The sequence below is a fragment of the Pteronotus mesoamericanus genome, unplaced genomic scaffold (genome assembly GCF_021234165.1).
Source record: "Pteronotus mesoamericanus isolate MK-2021 breed Mesoamerican mustached bat unplaced genomic scaffold, CSHL_Meso_final contig_65, whole genome shotgun sequence".
In the NCBI taxonomy this organism is placed as follows: Eukaryota; Metazoa; Chordata; class Mammalia; order Chiroptera; family Mormoopidae; genus Pteronotus; species Pteronotus mesoamericanus.
Genome location: NW_026555228.1, coordinates 6,256,231 through 6,280,184, shown reverse-complemented (window position 1 = coordinate 6,280,184; position 23,954 = coordinate 6,256,231). Strand labels below are relative to the sequence as shown.

Here is a 23,954-nt window from a genome sequence, read left to right as displayed (position 1 = left end):
ATCTTACTTTGATGATTGAAAGCACTTCGGTTCTTCAGGATCATTATTCTGAATATCAAATCTTTTTTAGGATAATAATGAAGATTAAAATGTGGGAGGCAATGGTGCTTAGGCTATGGGTGTTCTCCCCCAGAGTATGGGTAGGAGGCTCTTTGGGGAGTGGAACAGGCAGGATGGAGTGGGTGGGGATGTCCTTTAATTCCTCATGTGAACTTGAACCTTTTCTACATTGAACATTTTTTTCCTTTTCTCTACTTTTAGAAAATAGTGGTGAATTGTTGTACACTGATTTAGGCTAATCAGGAATAATATATCTGTCTTAGACTTGAGAGTATGGCATAGTGGTTAAGAACTGGGCTTTGAGTCCAGTTCTATAGTTTGCTGACTATCTTATCTGGTTGTTATGAAGATTGAATGAAATTATACACATATGAATCTGTACTATGCTTGGCACATAAGAAACTGTTAAAAAATTGTTGTTGCTGTAATGCTAGTCTAGATAAAACTGCAATTCTTTTTTAAGATTTTATTTACTATATTTTTAGACAGAAGGGAAGGGAGGGAGAAAGAGGGAGATAAACATCAACATGTGGTTGCCTCTCATGTATCCCCCACTGGGGACCTGGCCTACAACCCAAGTATGTGCCCTGACTGGGAATAGAACCAACGACACTTTGGTTTGCAGGCTGGCATTCAATCCACTAAGCCACACCAGCCAGGGTGAGTACTTTCTTGTTGCAAATAGATAATCAGCTCTTGGTCTCAGAAGAAAATACACTCAAGCCCATTGATAATGTTTTCATAAAAGAAGGCTTCTATATTCATTGATTTGGATTATTTTCATTTGATTTCTTATCCATTTGCTGATTTTTCTGCCTGACCACCTTCAAAAATAAATCTGGTGTCAAGAAACTTGACTAGGAATATGTATGCTATCAGGTTTGGCTAAAACTGCAGGGCCAGAGAGCCACAGAGTTTTTTGTATTCAGTGAACCAAGTCTTCTCCCAGTTCTTACTGGATTGGTTTCAGCCAGCATCTAGATGTGCAATCTAGTATGTGAGATGCATCAGGGACATGGCTTCTGGCATTGGAAAATGCCAGATGACTGCGTAGAATACATGCTATTCTTTCAAATTGGAGATAGATAATTCTGTTAAAAAATTCTCTAAATAAAATAAAGTTTTAATCACTTAATTATTACAAAAATACATATATGCACCGCAGGGCAGGACATATGGAGAAGGTATTAAGACAGCAAGTTATTCAATCTAACCATTAAAAGAGGGTTGCACAACATAGAAATAATTTTTTTCAAGTGGTACTAATCAAAATTTGGCCAGATTCTTATTTTAAAACAGGGGGAGTTTTAGTGTAGGAATAGAAGCATGGTTGAAGGAACATGAACTTAGCTTTTGAAGGCCCAGTTTCAAGTTGGTCATTTATTAGCTTTGTGGGTGGGTCTTCATAAGCTCTTTTTGAGCCTCAGTTCTCTCATCTGTAAAATGGCACTAATAGAAATACCTTTCCTATTTGCTTTGTAGGATGATTAGAAGGAAAAGAAGAGCTAACAACCAATGGGAAAGCAGCTTGTGAAACTCTGAAGTGGGATCCTGATGTTGATAATGATGACTTGCATGAGATGACTGTGGGGGTCTTTCTGCGATGGAGGTAGGGGAGCAGGTAGAATTATTCTTTCCCAACAACAACAATAATAGTAATTGCTGTTAGTTTATTAAGTATTTACTATATACCAGACACTATTCTGATTCAATACATGAATTAACTCACTTCATCCATAGAGCACAATAATCATTATTATGTCTGCTTTTCAGATGATGAAGTTGAGGCACACAGTTTAATAAACTTACTCAATGTCATAAAACTTTGTAAATGGTAGAGTCATGATTTGGACCCAGAAGAGCAGCTTCAAATCAGAACTCTTAACCACATAGAGAGGCCAGCACCCTGGAAAGAAGGTATCTAGGGAACAGAGCTACAGTGATTCAACCTTTTGCTAACTCTGCACCCACTGGAAAGACTTATTAAATTCAGAGGCTGGGGTAGGGTTTTCAGTTCAGCAGGTGGCTAGGACTAACAGTGTAAAGGCTGCAATGCTATTTTTCTTTCTTTCTACACTTACAACCAAACTGAGGGTAACAACCGAGGATTCTCAGTAAAATGTTTACTGAGGCATGCTATACACTGGGCACTCTGCTGCCATCTGGAATGAGCAGGAGAGGATCCTGGAGAGCAGCCTCTTAGAAGTAAGGGGGAAAGGCCATTATAAATGGTCCCATTCAACAGAAATACTTTGATATAAAATTCCAGAGTTTAAAGATGGTGCATTATCCCAAAATGTTACTAAATGTTCAGCATATTCAAAGAATACACAAGAAAATAGAATAAATAAATCCATGTCATACTTACTTCACAGCCTTACTAAATAGGGACACTGTGTACATTCCTGCCTGGCTGGAATTTCTAACCATAAATGCTCCTTCTTTTCCCTGGAAAGGAAGGAAAATACAGAAGGAACAGAAAACTTTTTTTATTATCCTTGAAAATGATTTTTCCTGGTAGGCAGTATGTGCATAGGTCATTTAGATTCACTTTAAATCTCTTTGATGGCACAGATTACTCAACAGTTGGCACAGAAGAGGACCCACACTAGCTTTCTTCCTTTTCTCATTCAGTTTCTTTATTGACCTACCCTATGTGCTTTGACTTTTCCTTTCCAGTTAATTTTTAACCCTCGCTGATAATTTTCTCTGTTTTGTATTTATGTAATCTTAATGTTTTAATCTTTCAGATATAAAATTTAAAACCACATGTCATCATATCATGCTCTTAAAAGGTTTTAGGAAACCAAAGATGTATAACAAATCTTTCTTAATGAGTTTTGCTGAGTCTAAAGAGATTCACTTCTGGTCAAGATGGAGGCATAGGTAAACAGAGCTTGCCTCCTTGCATAACCACAGCAAAAATTACAACTAGACTACAAAACAAATACCACCCAGAATCATCAGAAAATTGAGTCATATGGAAGTCCAACAGCCAAGAAATTAAAGAAGTCACATTAAGCTGGATGGGTAGGAGGGAGAGAGATGTAGGGAGAGGCACAGAGGCACTGAGACGCAGAGTGGGCAGTCCCACATCCACGTGTGGTGGATAAAAATCAGGAGGGATACCTTGGGGGAGAGGGTTCCCAGCCCTACACCAGACCATTCAGCCCAGGGTTCCAGTGCCAGGAAGGTAAATTGCCATAACTTCTGGCTGTAAAAAACAGTGAAGGTTGGGGCGGTGGAAGAAACTGCAGGATTCTCAGCTGTCTCCTCTTAAAGGGCCTGCAGTGGGCTTAGGACTTATGCAGACATACTCCCTCTGGGCTCCAGCACCGGGGCAGCAGCTGCAAAGGCACCAGTGGCATACGGGGAGAAACTGAAGTGTCTGGCATCAGGGCAGGTGCCAGGGAACAGCTTCCTTTTGGACAAAACTCCAGGGGCCAGGCAACAGCATTGTTCCCTTTCTGAGCCCTCCTCCCCACACAGCTACAGAGCAGCCACACCATATTGGAGATTTTATCAACCTGGTTCACACAGGTTGCCCCACCCTGGTGATTACCTAAGGTTCCACCTCATCCAGCTTACTGGTGCACTTTTCTATAATAGGCCACACTACTAAGACAGGGAGTCAAAGCAGCTCTATCTAATACATAGAAACAAACACAGGGAGGCTGTGAAAATGAGGAGACAAAGAAATACGGCCCAAATGAAAGAATGGAATAAAACTCCAGAAAAAGAACTAAACAAAATAGAGATAAGCAATCTATCAGATGCAGATTTCAAAGCACTGGTTATTAGGATGCTCAAGGAACTCACTGGGCACTTCAACAGCATACAAAAGACCCAGGGAGAAATGAAGGTTATACTAAGTAAAATAAAGAAAAATTTACAGGGAACCAATAGTGGAATGCATGAAGCCTAGAATCAAATCAATGATTTGGAACATAAGGAAGAAAAAGAAAAAAACACTCAATTAAAACAGCAAAAAGAAAAAAGTACCCCCCCAAAAAAACCCCAAAACCCTCCAAAAACATCAATGAGGCTAAGGAGCCTGTGGGACAACATCAAATGTACCAATGTTTACATCATAGGGTTGCTGGAAGGAGAAGAGAAAAAACAATAAATTGAAAACTTACTTGAAAAAATAATGAAAGAAAACTTCCCTAGTTTGGCAAACAAAATAGACATACAAGTCCAGGAAGCAGAGAGTCCCAAACCAGTTGGACCCAAAGAGGGACACACCAGGACACATCATAATTAAAATGCCAAAGGTTAAAGATAAAGAGAGAATCTTAACAGCAGCAAGAGAAAAGCAGAGAGTTACCTACAAAGGAGTTACCATAAGACTGTCAGTTGATTTCTCAAAAGAAACTTTGCAGGCTAAAAGGGAATGGCAAGAAGTACTCAAAGTGAAGAAAAGCAAGGACCTACAATCAAGATTACTCTATCCAGCAAAGCTATCATTTAGAATGGAAGGGCAGGTAAAGTGTTTCCCAAATAAGGTAAAATTAAAGGAGTTCATCATCACAAAATCATTATTATATGAAATGTTAAAGGGACTTATTTAAGAAAATGAGGAAGATCAAAACTATGAACATTAAAATGGCAACAAACTCACAACTATCAACAACTGAATCTAAAAAAACAAACCAAGCAAACAAGCAGAAAAGGAACAGAATCATAGATATGGAGATCATTTAGAGGGTTATCAGCTGAGAGGGAGAAGGGAAGGGGGAGAATGGAGGAAAAAGTGCAGGGATGAAGAAGTATAAAATGGTAGGTACAGAAAAGACGGGGATGTTAAGAACAATATAGGAAACTGAGTAGCTAAAAAACTTATATGTACAACCCATGGACATGAACAATGGTGTGTGGATGGCCAGAGGGAATGGGGGTGCTGGGTAGAGGGGGACAAAGGGGCAAAATTGAGACAACTCTAATAGCATAATCCATAAAATATATTAAAAAATAAACAGATCCAGATTCAGAAAGAGCAGATAATAAATTGGGAATGTGACAAAATATCAAGTTAGATAGTGAAGTTATCACATTCTCATCAGTACCCCTAAAAGAGACAATTGGTATATTATATAAGGTTGAACTATATAAAAATGTCATTTTGTAGGTCAAAAGTTTGTTATTTGTCATTCCATACCAGTTAGTAACAAAATTATGGAGATTTATGCCTTATTGCATCTGCTTTATTGTAGTTTAGGTGCTAATGAGAAGGGACGGAGCAGAGGTTGACTGTTCCATAGATGGCCCCCAATAAATTACCATTCTGCAGTCATGCCCTCTGTATTCCCCTCCCACATTGACTCTGGGCTGGACCATGTGACTTGTTTTGGCTAATGGGACATTAGCAAACATGACAAAAACAGACGATGGTGCTCGCACTGAACTATGAAGCTCATCCTCTTCAACCACTGCCTTGAGATCATCATGCTGTAAGGAAGCCCAAGTTAGCCACATGGAGAACTATGGCATCCAGTTTGACTGCCTCAGCTAATCTCAACCCTCCAGTGACTGCATCCACCAGCTAAATGCAGCCAGATAAGAGGACCTAAACAAAACCTGCAGAAGTACTACTGGCCCAGCTGAATCACTGACAATTGTGAGAAATCATAAATCTTGTTTCAAGCTGCTGAATTTTGAAGTGGTTCATTACACAGAAATATATCATGGAAACATGGTAAATGGCTATATGTGAAGGACCTGGTAACCTATAGGCTGGACAATCAACATTATGATGACATGACTGTATAATTGGCACTAAGGTTTCTATAAGAAGTACATTACGCCCTGGACCCAACAGAAGAAAGAGATTCTTAGGGGCTCTTTTAAAGACCAGACTATTTACCTTTTGTCTCAGTAACTGTTCAGATTGTGACCTGGAGATGTTACCTGCAAACCAGCTGCAATAGGAAAGAATTCTAATTTTAATAGATAATGATATTCAATTGCATAAGTTGTTACTCAGCTTTATAACTGTATCCTTATATAATATATAATTAACACGGTAGATATCAAGTTATAGTTTTATTACTAATATTTTAAGCTAATCATAGTTAATCAAAAGACTGTTCAGGGAATATGATTCAGTATATATGCCTATGAGAGACAGAAGAAAGAGATGATCAGGAATATGGAGAGAGGCCTGGAGAGGTGAAATGAGATCATGTGTGAGACCCTCATATACACATACACACACTCACAGACATACATACTTTGATTGTGTCATAATTTTGCTGAAACTTAGCTTTGTTTGTTTTTTAAAATATTTCAGCATTTCAATGTCAGAGCAGCAGAGGCTTAGGTCTAATACTACCACATAAGTTTTCATCTAAACCTTGGTGCCTCAGTCTTTATAGAATGGAGTAGAGATGCTCATGAACTTATGGTCATAAAACAGATGTTTCAATGACACTGATAGAGCAGGAAGCTGGGGGAACAAAGAACAGTGTGAGAAGGCAAAGCTCCAGATCATATTGCCCTCTGGTCCTCATCTCTCTTTGGCATCTCTTTGACTTTGAAGAGGGCAGGTCTCTCCTATCATTTCCCATAATGCATAGCTCTCACAAAACATTTGAATCTAGAAATGATGGCAATGTAGACTCTGTATGATCAGATCTGGGTTTTCCGAATCAAAGAAAGACTTCCAATTCATCTAAATACTAAAGACTAAAATCCACAATTAGAGATTCCGTCACATTGGTTTAAGTATTTGTCATCTGTTAAAGTGCAATTGTCTTTGGATAGTTTTGGTGCCTGTCTTCTCAGTCTTTTATGTCTTATTTTGAATTATTACATTGGAGGTGTTTCTGACTGCAAATGTTGTGGAATAAAGTAGCGCTAAGGGGAACTTTAAGGGTTGTAAAGAGACCACAATACAAAAGGGTGGAGGGTACAGCATTTCTACTCCAATATGACAGGTATGTCTAGGACTAGGCTGGATTAGAGGGAAAGAAGAAGAGTTGAAACAGTAAAATGTACTTTATAAAGGCTCTCACTACACTTAAAGCCAATAAATCAATAACAGCACTCATAAAAAAACAGAGCTAGATACATGCATAATCCTAGTGTCTAAGAGCTGCAGTATGTCCTTTTACTCCTACATCTTCCTAACACCAATCTTTAAGTCCAGAAGACGTGTTTGACCTTATTTGTACAATGATAGAATCTCAGATTTTGGAAAGGAACTTAACCGCCACTTTGACCTACATGTCTCAGAATAGTTGGGATGATCACACAGTCTTATTTGCCTGAAGAGCCCAGTTGTAGTATTTAATAGTGATTTTTCTCTCTCTCTAAAGTGCCCTGATTTGGATGTTAAGTCATATGGCTACCCTAGGAATAGGAATCTCTCAACATAAATGGTGTCATGTGTAAGTCTTAGTTGTGTTAACTTGTAAAATGACTGCATCATAAATAACTTTAAAAATGGGACTCAATGCTAAAATGAGCCTCCAAACATCATTCTGATGAGAGGCCTCTAGGGAGGAATAATCAGCAGAAATGTCATATGTTGTATCTATGAAGATAAAGAGAAATGACAGGAATACCAGGTATGTGATAAATCCAATGAATATGTGCAGCCGATTTAGGTAATACAGATTGGGAAAAAATATTTTCATTAGTAAAAACCCATCATCCAGATAAATGGCCCAGAACCTCACATGAGTTTACCCATGTAAACACTACCTCTTTAGCAAGTCTGAACCATATGTTGTAATGCCTTTTGTAAAGGATACGTATAAAACATCTATGTCTAGTTTCAGAGGAACACAGAGGACTTTCAAAACTCACTCATAGTCTTCCAGGTTTTCCTCTTCTTCAGGTGAATCTGACTCAGGTAATCCCCTTAAGAAGAAAGAAATCAACATGAATAGAAAAGAACCACCAAGAAATAATCCAAGGACCTAGAAGTACAGTATGAAATCCCACCCTGTTTTCATCCATGTAAATAAAATGTAGACTGCTAGGTTTCCCTTTTAGCACTTGGGAAGTTATCAGCAAAGTGGATAGAGAGTGACTGAAAAGTTGAGATAATGCTCACTTTAATGAGAAAATGGCTGTTTGATACAAGAAGACCCCCAGGAGACACCCAGGAATGTGGATTTCTTTGTCTTTCAGAAAAGTGTGCTCATGAAATACATGAAGATGCCTTGAGGGACCACTGTAGTATGAAGTAAAAAAACCCTCAGGTTGTGCTCTGGCTGGTGTGGCTGAGTGGGTTGGGCATTGTCCTGCAGACTCAAATGTTTCTGGTTTGATTCCTGGACAGGGCACATGCCTGGGTTGCAGGCTAGGTCCCCAGCTGGGGTTGTGTGAGAAGCAGTCAATATTTCTCTCACACTTCAATGCTTCTCTCCTTCTCTTTCTCCTTCTCTTCCCCTCTCTCTAAAACTAAATAAATAAATAAAATCTTAAAAAAATACTTAGGTTGCGTATAGAGCTATTCTTAGAGGAGAATTATTCAACTCTAGGTTGTTCTTCCTCTTGCTTAAGATGCCTGAACCAGGTGTATTAGTGTTCATGCTAACACCAGTGTATGTCATAAATGATGAATGGGAAAAATCAGTGTGAAGGAAACAGAAACCCGCAAGTTATAAGGGTTCAGAGAGGCAAACTACATAGATTTTTGGGATTTATATTTACTTCAAATGTAAAGTCTAGTTGCAAAATTATTGCAAATTTGGTTAGTTTTTCCTGCAAATGGTAGCAAATCCTGGGTGGAAAGGACTATTTGTATTTGATATACCATGACATCTTTGAGGTGCTGTGGTTCATAACATTTCTTTCTCTTTGGTTACTCCATGTAAAATCTTCACTGCTATTAAAAAAAAGAGAGAGATACATTGCATAAAATTATATTTATAAGTGTTAAATGAGAAAAAATAGTTTTGTTAGATATGTTTTAGCTTTATTGAATATTTTGATCCATGAGTTTCACTTGGTTTGGAAATTTAAGCTATTGGGTCATTTTCACAGTTTTGTTGTTGCAGGGACCCCAATAAAATGCTGTAGTTTGACAGTATTCATAAACAAAAATAAATTGTTAATAATGGCTTATAATAGCCCCAGACAGTAGAAAATTTGGATTAATACATTATCTTGACTGGGCTTTCCCTGATTTTCCTGTAGATATGCAAGCATTCTGCCAGATACATATTTAAAATAGGTTATTTTCTTCTTTGCTGTTGTGATTGCTATTAAGAATCTTGAAAATACTGAACTTTTAACTCCATGTGGACACAGATGGATCAGCAGGCTTTTCATCATCCTTTGTCACCCAACATTTTTTATTCTGGGTGGTGAGCAGAGCATGAGGAAGTGCCTACTGCTCCAAGTTCAAAGGCTGTTTTATTTGGAATGTGGAACCTATTTCCTGTTTGCCTTCATATCCCAGGCTCTTATTCAAAACCACACTTCATAGTGACAAGTTTCCTTAACAAGGAATGCTCCTCTGGCTTCATTTCCAGGAGTGCCTGCCCCTCCGCCTTCCCGAACAGCCTTGCTCACTGGCATGGTTTTTTCACTTCATCTCTTCATGAGAAAATACTTACTTAAAATGCTAAAAAATATAGTTAAAAATTTCCTATTAAAATTTTTAATTAAAGAGGTTTGTTCATATAATGGAATACTATATACACTTAAAAAAATAAAGTAAGTTGCACAACAATATGCATATATTTAACACTGCTGAACTGTATGCTTAAAATGAGTAAAATGGTAAATTTTATGTTATATTTTACTACAGTAAAAATTTTTTAAATTAAAAATTAAGTACCCACATATCTTCATGTATTCAAATGGGATAAACGTCCAAGACATTAAATGAAAAGAGCAAGTGGCAAAGAAGACTGTATAGTGAGAATCTGATTTTTTTATTATATATATAAGGTAACATGGACATAGAAAACATTTTAGAGGAATGTACTTTGAAGATTCTGCAATATTTGAATGTATTAATTAGAACATGGGTTATTTTACTACTCAGAAAAAATAAAGATTAGAAAGCAGCTCAGGCAAAGAGTATAAAGGACAGAAAGTTAATAAAAAGTATGATGTACTTACATGAGCTGAGAATCATGACTGAGTTTTTTTTTTAAATTCAAGCCCCATGAAAATCTTTTAGCAATAATTATAATTCACTCATAGGTGATGTAATGCTGCTCATGCTAAGATGTGGTTAATCAATTGTTTGTTCGGATAACTAGCTTTTTGAGCTCCAGGGAAAAATTCAGGGTTGGAACTAAATTTTTGGTGCAAGACCTAAGGCAGTGTCAAAAAACTCAGTAACCAAGACAGTACTTTAATAAAATATTTTTAAAATAAAAGTTAACACAAAAATCCATGATGAACAAAATATCAACATTTTAAAGATAGGATCTGGCAATCTATGAGTTGGTAGTTCTGTAGCAACCCCATGTGAATCTATAGTGCTCACTACTTACTTGAATACTGGTCAGTCAGTTTTATTGCATATCTCCCTTGATGAATCACTTGGATTTCTATCAGGGAGGGGACCTGGTACAAAGTTGACATGACATCTACTCTGCATGAATCTGAGTTTATTGTTTCTTTCTACCAGAACAGTGGGCTGCAGGCAAACAAATGTAACTCCTGCCCTCAGGAATCAACTATAGATCAATACACTTGGATTCTATCTCCATTTTGGAATGAAACCTACCACGACTTGTTATACTGAACACAATAAATAGCAAGAATACACTTACATTCTTTCAAGTTCCATATAGCCCTGTGGCTGTATCATTGGTACAGTGAGGTATTTGTTTTGGGTAAAAATGATGATGAATAGAAGAAAAGAATAAGAGGACAAGGGAGAAAACAAAGAAAAGAGATACATGGTGAGTCAGAGAGATGCTCTGCATGCTTTGTGGGGAAAGACAGACATCTGTACTCTGGAGGAATGCTGATAACTGGGTGAGAAGATATCAGACAGTGAACAGCATGATGGGAAGGAAGTATGAGGCAGCAAATAAGGAAGGATAGTCAGTTGACCCTTTATTGTCATCTTGCAATTCGAGTTCATATTTGTTAAGCATCAAGTATGGAGCCAACTTGGTTCCAGACCTCAGAGATCTACACAACTTAGGTACTGTCTTCAAGGTAGTTTCACATTTGGCTTTAGGTAGCATCTTTTGCCTTAAAAACATGAGGAAACTAAAACATCCTGAGATGTTTTAATAAAATAACAAGCTTGAAATGCTCTTTGTCATTTGGTCAGTGATGCCCAAGCACTTTACAAAAGTTAGCCCACTCTAAGCTCTCTCATATAAAAGATATAACTCAAATATATGGAATTCTGGAATATGATTGTTTAGGGGGGAGGGGAGAGAAACAAGATGGAATAAAATGCCTAAGTATTACTTAGAGCATTGGATTGGAGAGTCTAAATGGAAATGCTGTGCTGCTCAGTCCCAATGGGGCCACTGCTTCTGGCTTCTGGCTCAAACAGTGAATATTTTCTGACAAGAAATCCCTATCTCAGCTAGGGCCTGCATGGACAGCTTTGAGACTGAAGTCCAAGGCAGTGGTGTAATGTTTATTCTACACACTGGGCAGCCAGACTAAAACCTGAGGTTTACCTTTTCAGTTTTCTTACTTGCCACCAGTCAGGGCTGTCTTCTTGTGGAACATGTCGCATATTAATGTTTGGCTGGGAGCCATAGCTTTTCTTTGAGTCACTGTCATACTGGGCTACAGTTGTACTTGAAGATGGTTCGTCCATTTTGAAAATAGGAACTGCTCGAGGAATCTTCAGCTTTGGAGGACAAGATATTTTAATAGATCACAGTGAGGCACATGCACAGATTCATGTATTGGGAACTAGCACCTGAGGTATATCAACTCTTAAAAAGGAAGGAAGGGGAAGAGAGAGATTGAGAGAGAGGAAAGAAAGAAAAAAAGAAGAAAAGAGAGGAAAGAAAGGAAAAAAGAAGAAAAGAATGGAAAGAAAGAAAAGAGAGAAAGAAAAAGGAAGGAAGGGGAAGGGAAGGAAATGAAAAGGAAAGGGAAGGAAGGAAGGAAGGAAGGAAAGATGGAAGGAAGGAAGGAATACTAAGCATTAGCAAAGATAGAGCAATAGGAACTCTCAGCTTTGCTGGTTGGAGTTTGAAGAGTTAGAACCATATGGAAAAGCTGTTTACAGAATCTACTAAAGCTGGACATGCACATACCTTATGATCTTAAAAGTTTATATACATACCCAACAGTGAAATCAAAAGACATGTAAAAGAATGTTCATAGCAGAATTATTTCAATTAGATAAAAACTGGAAATTACCTAAATGCCCATTATAAGAATAAAATATTAAACATTGTGATTGTAGTAGGCTAGATAATGCCCGACCCCCCGCAAATGTTCATGTCCTCATTCCTAGTACCTGTGAATGTTACCTTACATGGTAAGAGAGACTTTACAGATGTGATTGTTAGGTATCTTGTGATGGGGAGATTATCCTGGGTTATCAAGGTAGGCCCAATGTAATAAAAAGGGCCCTTTTGATTTTGTCAACAGGAAGACAAAAAGGTCAGAGATTAGAGAGAAGATGTGAGGGTGGAAGAAGAGATCAGAGAGGAAAGAAGGTGCTACCCTACTGGCCTTGAAGAAGGAGGAATAGGCTAGGAACCAAGGAACATAGGTAGCCTCTAGAAGCTGGAAATACATTTTTCCCATAAAACCTCCAGAGGGAATACAGCTGCATGAACCCATTTTAGACTTCTGATCTTCAGAACTATAAAAGAATAACTTTGTGTTAAGTCACTAAATTTGTTACAACAGCAATAAGAAACTAATACAGTGGCATATTCACATGCTGGAATTCTATATGGCAATGAGAATAAACTATAACCCCATACTAAAAAATGGCAAATCTCATAAATTGAACAGAAGAAGACAATCAATAACTATGTGATTCCACTTTTATAAAAGTCAAAAGCAGGCAAATAATTTATAATGTTATAAATCAGGTTAGTGATTACTCTGGGCAGGATGTAGCTACTGAAAGGAAACATGAGGCTACTCCCAGGGTTCTGTGATGTTCTGTTTCTTAATCTGAATGTGAGTTATAAGGATGTGTTCAGTTTGTAAAATTTATCAAACTGAACACTTAGGACTCATGTACTTTTCTAAGTGCATGTTATACTTCAATTAAAAATTTATATAATATGTATATAAGCTCTGAATTTAATTTTTCTGACTGCATTTTAGTTTTTTCCAGGGAGTAACATCCTGAAAATTTTAGTTATGCATGACATTGCTATTTATGAGCTGTGGGGTGGTTATCTCCAAATATAAATGCAGTGGAAAGTTCCCTAATCGGAAATCTGAACAGAAGGGCTGAAAAGTGAATTTTAATTTTCCTCAGCTCACTAAATCCTCTACTGAATGTTCTGGTAAAAACAAAACCAGGAAAACATACTTTTCACAATAGTCTCTCTGATCCCTGATCTCTTAGGGCAGCTAGTAATCAAAACAGGCCTTGGCCACTGATTTGCCTGATTGATAATTTTCAACACATTTTCCAGAGAATTCCTTACCCTAGACTAGATGCAGTGGTTTCTGGATCCCATTTTATCTTCTGCTCTTAGATTTGTTTTAAGCAAACTTTATTGGAGTATAATTTACTTATCATAAAAATCACCCGTTATAAGAATTCAGTGACTTTCAGTAAATTTATCAAGTTGTCAACTATCATTACAACCCAGAGTGAGCACCTTCCTATCAGCCCTGTAAGGTCCCCCACATCTATTTGTAGCCAATTCTCATTCCCATCCTAGCCTCAGGCAACCACTAATCGACCTTTTGTCCCTACAGATTAGCTTAGTCTGGACATTGCTCTTGGGCATGTCACAGGGCCACAATTTTCAAGCCTTAGGACTGGAGCATGCATCTAAACCAAAAGAGCAATGGTGTTGATAACAACAACAATAACAACAAAACTCCTCAAACCTTAATAATTGTATTAATTTCCTGAGGGCTGCCATAACAAATCAGTACACATTTGGGGGATTAACACAACAACCTGTCACATTTCTGGAGATAGAAGTCCAAAATAAAGGTTTCAGCCTGACCATGTTTCCTTGAAAAGCTCTAGGGGAAAATCTTTTTTTGCCTCTTTCAGCTTCTGGTGGTTCTAGGCATTCTTTGGCTTGTGGCAGCATGATTCCAATCTCTACCTATGTCTTCAAATGGCCTTCTATTCAAGCATGTCTCATCTTCTTGTAAGACACCAGCCAATGGATTTTATGGCCCATCCTAATCCAGTATAATCTCATCTCAGTCCTTAACTAATTACATCTGCAAAGATTCTGTTTAGGTCACATTCTGAGATTCTGGGTGAACATGAAATTTGGGGGACATAATTCAATCTACTATAACAAGGGGTTTGTTTTTGCCTTTCATGTTTGTTCACAAAATTATACTGTTTTTACTTAGAGAGATAGAAGTAAGTATGTGTGAATGTGTGTAACTGAAAATAAGTACCCGAGAAACCATAGAACTGATGGATGGGTAGAGATGCTCCCTGAATTTCAGGTGAGATTCCAGAAAACCACTGGGATGCCTTTTTTGTGTCTCCTGGCATTTGAGGTGGCAGACACTTGCCTGGGAAGTCTAAAAGCAGGAGATAGTAGCTATGAACCTAAGAAAGCAGAGCACAAGGAGAGCACTGGCCTATACTGTGAAAGCGAGCCACATACAGTTTTACTAACCAAAGCAGTCAAGGTTTTGTGTGTTTTCCTGGAGGCCAACTCCATCCTTGGGAGAGGGTTGACTGGGAGCCATCTTGAAAACTCTGTCCAAGATTGGTGAATTGACCAAGCAGAAAAATTGAGGGCTAAAAACCCAGGAACTAATAGTCAAGACATTTCCTCTGTCAGAAAACTACATTTGGATGTCCACCCCAGTGTGAAACCCATAACAGTATTCTGCAAGATAAAGAATCAGCATTGGAAAACTATCTTACCAAGAAGCCACCACAATCAAATGATGATGGGACCAACCATATATGACTCTCTTTTTCATTAGAACTGTTCTTTCTGGGCCTCAACCCTTACACCTAAGCAGGCTGTTCTTTGATACAGACTTGAACTAGCTGAAGGGGAAAAGTTTTAGTCTGGAAAGATGTTCAAAGTCATGTGATTATAGCATTGGATGGGACAATTGGAGGCTGTTCTCATGACTACTGGTAATGTGAAAATTTATGTCATCTGCGAATGACTAGAAGAAAGCCTACTGAGTGGCTTTGAAAGGATAATGGAGAGAAAGAATGATATTGTTTTCTGCTAGTGCCCTGTGGGGTCCCATTTTTATACCAAAATACTTACATGAGGTACTCTTGGCCATGCTGGTGGTAGGAGAGGAATGACAGTTAGTAACAGCTGCCCATTATATGTGATGCTACCTCCCACATGCACCATTTTTAGTGACTATGTACTTAAAGGTTATAAAAAGGCCCAATTATTAAATATAAAAATACAAAGTGGTAAGATGGTTCAGTATTTGAATTTATTATTTGATATTGCCATTGCTATTGGTGATAGCTCACAGTTTTTCTCTCTTTGCTGATAATCTGAAGGAAGCCCATATTTTCTATTTGGCAACTCTTAGATTTGGCAGCTGTTGATTTATTTAATATATCCTGATTATGAAAAAAATTAAATGTTGACTTACCATTCTGTCTGGGAAGATGGGAACTCTTAGTTTCTCTTCCTTTGTTGCAATGTGAAGATCAGCATCTGAAAAGTAAAACCAAGTAATTTCAGAAGGACCTTTAAATAAAACAAAGCAAAATATCCAATGTTATGAATCAAAAGAACTACTTGCATAAGCAATACTGCAGATTAAATTAATTTAGATACAACATCTTGAGTGATCACTTTCCTGTGTAACACCCAAATAAAACACTACTCTTTCACAATTATCAACATCCTCTCAAAGTAGATAAAATATACAAGTTCCTCTAAATCCTAAAAGCTATTAATTTGTACCACATTTCCATCTTGTATTTGAGTAGTATATTTCTAATCCCTTGGATAGGACCTATGACCCTGGGATTCAGAATCCAAATCTGATTCATCTTTAATTGGTTCATAGAAGATGATAATAAACAGATGATTTATAAAAGAACAAACCTATTTCATGAGTTTTTAAAGTTCTTATCATTATTGTTGATTTCTCTTTCCACCCACACATGTAGATCAATGTCCAGGCCATGAGTGTGAAGCCATTATATGCCTTATAAATGGGGTGGACATTAACCAAACTGGAACATTCTTGACAGTAATAGATAGGCTTTTAATATAATTATGCCAGGTTGCCAGCTGCAGAATGAGACTGTCCCAGACAAAATGGGGTGTACAGTGAACTTGCTTATAGGACGCATATCCTGGAAAGAGGGTGGTCCCGGGCATTTTGGAGGCAAAAAGAAGTAAAAACATTCAACTATTTCCTTTCTGTGCCCATGGGCTTCCCTGTAGCTCAACTACAGAAGTCCAAGGGAGTAAATTACACTTGGGCAGGTAGACAACATCACAGCTGCTTGTGAGTCATAACAACTCTATATTCTGTAGTTTTCTTCAGAGGATGGCAAAGAGCCTGTGGCCACTAGGACATGCCACAGGTGGCAACCAGCCAGAGCCTAAGAAGGTAATCCAAAGGCAGTGCTCTCTCTGGCATTTCTCCTGGCTATTCCTCTGGGAGTTAGGGCAAGGTCAGAGCTAAAATTTGGCTTGCTGGGTGATGATGCCAGGTCATGGACAGTGTAATTGGAGCAAATGATTAATGATATAAGGAGACATTACTCCTTAACCCCTCACAGTGGAGGGAAGATTCAGTAAATTCTGTATAGTTCATTAAATCACTATCTTTCAAGAATATAAAGGGCAGTGATAGAATTAAGATTAATAAATATTCATTGTGTAGTCTAATTGAGATGGAAAGCACAGTGAATATTTATTCATTGTTCTTTGTTGTAAAGTGACCAGCAGTAACATTAACATAATTGTCAGGTATCAATATCATTATAAAGTGAACTTGGATAACATTACACCTGTTTCTGTGTTTTACAGTTTAGGAAGTGTTACCACACAGCTGATCTCATTCAATCCTTTAAAGTTATCATAATCCAAGCAAATTTTGTCCAGGCTGGTAAAACTGTTACCAAAATAAGTTCTCCTTTTTATTTATTGGCAAGTTCGTGTTGTTAAACAATGATGAACTAAAATATGTAAGACTGTCTCATGTAAGTATCTTGGTGAGGGAATGGGACTGAAGGGCACAAGAAGAAAATAACATAATTCTCTCCCTCCATTACCCCTTTAAAATCACTCCATAGGCTTTCTTTTCTATCCCTGGATAAAGTCTCAGGCAGATTTCCAGAGGACTGTAACTCTGCATAAAACCCTTTGCTAACTTCTTTGATGTTATTAAAAAATCAAAGAGTATATAGAGAATGGCAAACCACTTTAAATATATCTTTTAAAACTTGGCTGTTCATCATTTTGTTATATATGGTGATTAAAAGTGTTACTTAAATTTGATCTTTTGACATATTTTTTTAATATTTTTTTTCAGTTTATGATTTAATTTATGAACCATAGTGATATGTTCACCACGTTCTACCTACTTGGAATCTTTTTTAAACCAGGAAGAGTTACGGAGAGAGGATAAACATCTCCTTGCTTGATTTATGATTCAAAGGTAAAAAATATTTCTCATGGAGTGAAAGAATGGCAGATTTTAATATTGTTCTTATTTTAATCAGCATGACTCAATTGACCCTAGAATTAGACTTCATTTGCCAGATAGCATCTTTGAGGCTGAAATTTCATGATGCCAACCAATCTGGCACATCTTGTTTTCCTGAACTGGCGAGCTGTTCTGGCATGGGGCAGATTTACCTAATGGGGTACCATCCACCCAGGGTCCACCCAATACAGGGCCACATTACATGCTTCCCAGAGAGTACATCCCGGGGCGGCTTTGCAACTCTGTTGGCAGCACAGGAACTTCCCGTCCACGAAGAACCCACTGTGGTACTTGATCAGCAGGTGGGGGTTGCCCCTTATCTCTGGGGAGCAGACAGGAAGAAAACATATTCAGTAAGTGCTGTTATCACAGAACAATGAAAACATCATTTTTGCCAGCAACCAGGGTAAGAGCAAATGGTTCCCAAAGGATGTAAGTCTTTCACTTAGAAGTTAAAAAGCCAAAAAGTCTATCTATGCATATAGTGAGAACAACACAATAACTTATATCAGTCTTAAAACTGGTAGAAAATGCTTGTACAGATCAGCTTGGTGTTAGGATTTTAGAAATACATCTATAAAGAAAGTAAGCAGGTTACAGCACGTCCATGTTGTTCTCTTATGGCAGAAAGAGGCTGGAGAGTAGGACTAGATCTTAGCAAAAAGTGGGGGATATATTCCCCCACTCTTTATTTTGAAGCATTTCAAACATAGAGAAAAGTTGCAAGAAAAGTACAATGAATGTCCACAGACACTTTACACAAATTCAATTTTTAACTGTTTGCAGCATTTGCTTTATTTCTCTCTCTCTCGCTCTGTATAACTATTTGTTATTTTAAAATCATTGTTATATTTTGCTTGACCATTTGAGAGCAAGTACAAACATTATGATGTAAATAATGTCACCCACAAATGCTTCAGCCTGTAACTTCTTCTAACAACGATAGGCAACCTTATATAACCATAATGCAATTATCAGATTCAGTAAATTTCATACAGATACAATACTATTACTTAACATAAAATTTTCAATTTTTTCTAATTGTTCTAATAATATCCTTTATAATCATTCATTTTCTTCTGATTGTGGATCCAATCCAGAGTCACAAATGACATTTAGTTATCTAGTTTTCCTTGATATAGATCAATTTTTCATTCCTTCTTTGTCATTCATGACTTTGACCTGTTTAACACTAAGGAATTAATGGTTTATGGGAATACTTTTCTAGGATTATGTATAGATTTTAAAACTCATGGGAATAGGACAAATAAACCCAAAGAAATGAAATTCTCATATTAGAGTGTAATACTATATCTACAGCAAGCTAGCATCTCTTAAAGAAGGAGAGAAACCTACACCGTCTTAGTAGAGAATAGTTCAAGAAGAGTCTCTAGGTGGGGAGGGCTGGTTCTACATGTGGCTTCAACTCTTTCATTCTTGATTTTTTTTAATCCATCTTGAGGATTTCTTATTTTGATTCTAGGGGAATTCTGCTCCTCCTTTACAACCCCAGTTCAAGGAAGTGTATGGAGAAAAAAATAACCACTTTGCTGCGTCATTGGAAGTGTATGAGAAAATGTATGTAAAGCATCAAGCACAGTTTTTGGCTCAGAGTAGGTGTTTGGTGAGCAGTGGGCTTCAGTAATATCATTTCCTTAGTTTAACTCAACTCAGCTTACCTGAAAGGTCTGGCATTTTAAAACCTTTACTACTTATTAATGAGAATGAAAGAAATTATTATAGAAACCACAACAAAAGAAGTTTATAAAACACTAGTTTCTGAACTTGAGCTTTCTCAGAAGCCTAGCATCTATACTGTATTAGTTAAAAAGATGGATTTGGCAGTCAATGTGATACATCACATAAATAAAAGAAAAGACAAAAACCACAGGATCACCTCGATAGATGCAGAAAAAGCATTCGATAAGGTACAGCACCCATTTATGATCAAAACACTCAGCAAAATGGGAATAAATGGGGCATTCCTCAATGTAATCAAGGCTATAAGTGAAAAACCTACAGCCAACATCATACTCAACGGGCAAAAACTGAAAGCTTTCCCACTAAGATCGGGAACACGCCAAGGATGTCCGCTCTCACCGCTTCTTTTCAACATCGTATTGGAAGTCCTAGCCACAGCGGTCAGACAAGAGAGATAAAAGGCATCCAAATAGGAAAGGAGGAAGTAAAGCTATCATTGTTTGCAGATGACATGATAGTGTACATAGAGAACCCTGTAGACTCTACCAAAAAACTCCTCAACCTAATAAGTGAATTTGGCAAAACAGCAGGATACAAAGTCAACATTCAGAAATCAAAGGCATTTTTGTACACCAGCAATGCAATAGAAGAAGAAGAAATCAGAAAAAAAACACCATTCTATACAGCAACAAGAAAAATAAAGTACCTAGGAATAAATTTAACCAAGGAGGTAAAACACCTGTAAGCAGAAAACTATACAACATTGAAGAAAGAAATGAAGGAAGACACAAATAAATGGAAACATATATCATGCCATGGATTGGAAGAATTAATATCATCAAAATGTCCATACTACCCAAAGCAATTTATAGATTCAACACAATCCCTATTAAGATACCAATGACATATTTCACAGAAATAGAACAGACATTTCAAAAATTTATATGGAACCATAAACGACCCCGAATAGCTGCAGCAATTTTGAGAAAGAAACACAAAGTAGGAGGGATCACAATACCGGACATCAAACTCTACTACAAAGCCACTGTACTCAAAACAATCTGGTACTGGCACAAGAACAGACCCATAGACCAGTGGAACAGAATTGAGAGCCCAGAAATAAGCCCAGGTCTCTATGGGCATCTAATATTTGACAAAGGGGGCAGAAGCATAAAATGGAGCAATAGCAGCCTCTTCAACAAATGGTGTTGGGACAGCCGGACGGCTACATGCAAAAAATTGAAATTGGATCATCCGCTGACACCATACACAAAAATAAACTCAAGATGGATAAAAGACTGAAATGTAAGTCGCCACACCATCAAAGTCCTAGAGGAGAACATTGGCAGGAAACTCTCAGATATCCCACGCAGCCATTTTTTCACTGATATGTCTCCTAAAGCAAGGGACGTAAAGGAAAGAATAAACAAGTGGGACCTCATCAAAATAAGAAGCTTCTGCACGGCAAAAGAAAACATCAGCAAAATGAAAAGGGAGCCAACCCTATGGGAAAATATATTCGCTAATGACACATCAGATAGAGGTTTGATCTCCAGGATATATAAAGAACTCACTCGACTCCACTCCAAGAAGACAAACGATCCAATCAAAAAATGGGCAGAGGACCTGGGCAGACGCTTTTCCAAGGAGGAGATACAGAGGGCCCAGACGCATTTGAAAGGATGCTCAGCATCACTAGCCATCAGAGAAATGCAGATCCAAACCACCATGAGGTACCACCTCACGGTCAGAATGGCCATCATAAACAGATCCACAAACAACAGGTGCTGGCGAGGCTGTGGAGAAAAGGGAACCCTCGTACACTGTTGGTGGGAATGCAGACTGGTGCAGCCACTGTGGAAAGCAGTGTGGAATTCCCTCAAAAATCTGAACATGGAACTGCCTTAGGATCCAGTGATTCCCCTGCTGGGACTATACCCTAAGAACACCAAAACGCCAATACAAAAGAACCTATGCACCCCAATGTTCATCGCAGCACAATTTACAGTAGCCAAGTGTTGGAAGCAACCGAAATGCCCATCAGTAGATGATTGGATCAAAAAGTAATGGTACATATACACAATGGAATACTACGCAGCAGAAAGAAAAAAAGAACTACTAAACTTCGCGACAGCATGGATGGAACTGGAGAGCATTATGCTAAGTGAAATGAGCCAGGGGGCGAAAGACAAATACCATATGATCTCACCTATAAGTGGAACCTAACCAACAATACAAAGATGCAAGGAAAATAAGACCAGCAACATTGAAAGGAAAAGAAACCAACAGAGACAAGAGGGAAGGAGGGAGGGGGGCGGGGAGAAGGAAGGGAAGGGGAAAGTCAAGGAACATATAGCCAGGACTCATGGACAAAACCAAAGGGGAAGAGCTGAGGGAGGGAAGGAGGGAGGGGGCAAGGGAAAGTGGTGGGGGGGGTAGGCAGAGACAAATGTATTTGAAAAAATAAATTAAAATTAAAAAAGAAAGATGGATTTGGGTAATTGAATTATGAGTGCTCCATTATTGGGCATGTGATATTGGCCATGTCTCTTTAACTTCACTTATCTGTATAAAATGGAGAGAAGTATGGCCCGTTTTCACAGTTACCAAGAGGGTTACCTAAGAAAATGTTTTACAAGTATTTGACACAGTAGCTGGCAAATGATAAGTGCTTAGTATTAGCTGTAACTTCCTATGAACATCGAAAGGACAGTAGCTACAGGACCTAACAAAACCCCAGGAGACCATAGAATGGACTTTGTCCTGGAAAGCAAGTACAGTACGTGGGGAGCAGATGGCCTGGCTTCCTCCAAGCTGTTGGGAAGTACAATAGCCAGCTCTGTGCAGAGCAGAGAGGGCGGGGGGTAGGGGACGGGGGATTTGGTGGGGGAAAGGATATGTGATCCCCAGCTTTCTCCTATGTAACAATGAGAATGCAAAATGAGGATAAGCATGGCATATTCACTGAGGTTGTTAGGAAAATCAGTACATTCTGTCTTGGCATTGAGTTCTTTTACTGACATATGTCTCCTCTACCAAACCTCAAAAGAACTCAAACGATAATTCCCTTTTATGACTGTTTAAAATTACCTTTTTGTAATGCTTTCAACCACTGACTTCGGCTCTCTTCATTTGATGCATAGACATAGAGAAGCCCATCTTTATAGACGATCTAGAAAGTAAAATATTTAGTGCACTTAGTTGTAATTGCATCATAGTTCACTCTGGCGTAACTGCAAGTTTTCTGCTTTACAAAAGAAACCTTGAGTTTGCTTATATAATATCCATTAGCTCTGGAATTAGGTAGAAAAAAGTCTAATTATTTTTATCCTCCACATTTCAATTTGTTTTTATCTCAGATACCTCTATGCTTTTGAAAATCACAGCAGAGAATTAGAAAATTATAAAATGATTTTTTAGATAGTGCAGGTGTTTTAGGAGTGTTCTGGTCTACCCACTTACCCAATGCATGACTCTCTTTATAGCCAGTTGGAAAATGTTTATCTGCTCTATCCTTAAAAATATCTTCAGGGATAAAATTTCCTTCACTTTTACTATGACACCCTTGCCAAATTTCATATATTCTGATCATTATATAGTCCAGGCTTATATTGAGTAAAAATATGTCTCCCTATTAGGTATTCCCTTGGGTCATATCCCACCCTATGAATCCCAAGCATAAGTCATTTTCTATTCCTTAAGACACTTGTTTAAATATTTGAAGATTATAGTGTCTTCCCAGATCCTTCCCTAGTTTAGTTACTTTTGTGGGGAAGTAATACAGATCATTTATTAAATACCTACTTGGATCTTTCCTAGGTGCTTTAATATTTTAATCCCATTTCAACTTTGTCAAAAGTATATGATTATGCCCATTTTTCAAGTGAAAAATAAACACAGAGAGAGACTATGTTTTTGGTGGTTACACAAGTATAAGCAGGGGCTAGGAGCTCTGAGGGGCTCTAAAGCCTGTGTTCTTTAAGAAACCCATGCCCCTGTGATATGAATTTGAAGCATCTTCCATGAGCACACACTCCTCTGGTTTCTCCCAATTAGGTAATGATCTTTTTTAAAGCAGGAAGTATAGATTGTTCAGCAATCAGATTATTTTATTTTATTTCTTTTTTGGCCACAGCTCTCTCATACTAGCACTTGGTAGTCTGAACATCGGAACAGCAGTCCATCTGCCTTTTGTCCTGAAAGATAACTAGTCATGACATAATAAAAGTAGGGCTTGACTTAGTTCAAGCCACTTCCCAAGGGTACTGTAGGCACACTCCATAGCATGCCATTTAAAAAATACTCCAGGATAAAATTAAACTTCTTAGCATGCTGTGCAAAGCCTTTCTGATGTGGCCCTGTCCATTTTTCCAGACTCATCTCTTTCACTCTTTCACAGGGCCGCTTTATTCATA

At 38.0% G+C, this 23,954-nt stretch overlaps 1 protein-coding gene across 1 annotated transcript in view; it reads right to left on the bottom strand.

Moving 5' to 3' along the window:
• BMX (BMX non-receptor tyrosine kinase) overlaps nt 1-23,954 on the bottom strand; it is a 56,254-nt gene that overhangs the window by 22,083 nt on the left and 10,217 nt on the right. Inside the window, exons 4-12 of the mRNA XM_054581188.1 lie at nt 22,630-22,711; nt 18,041-18,160; nt 15,763-15,827; nt 11,676-11,851; nt 10,137-10,145; nt 8,825-8,896; nt 7,870-7,923; nt 5,924-5,978; nt 2,429-2,508 (exon numbers count right to left, since the gene is read on the bottom strand). Of these exons, the coding sequence (XP_054437163.1) occupies nt 2,429-2,508; nt 5,924-5,978; nt 7,870-7,923; nt 8,825-8,896; nt 10,137-10,145; nt 11,676-11,851; nt 15,763-15,827; nt 18,041-18,160; nt 22,630-22,711 (713 nt within the window). The remainder of the gene's footprint in view (nt 1-2,428; nt 2,509-5,923; nt 5,979-7,869; nt 7,924-8,824; nt 8,897-10,136; nt 10,146-11,675; nt 11,852-15,762; nt 15,828-18,040; nt 18,161-22,629; nt 22,712-23,954) is intronic.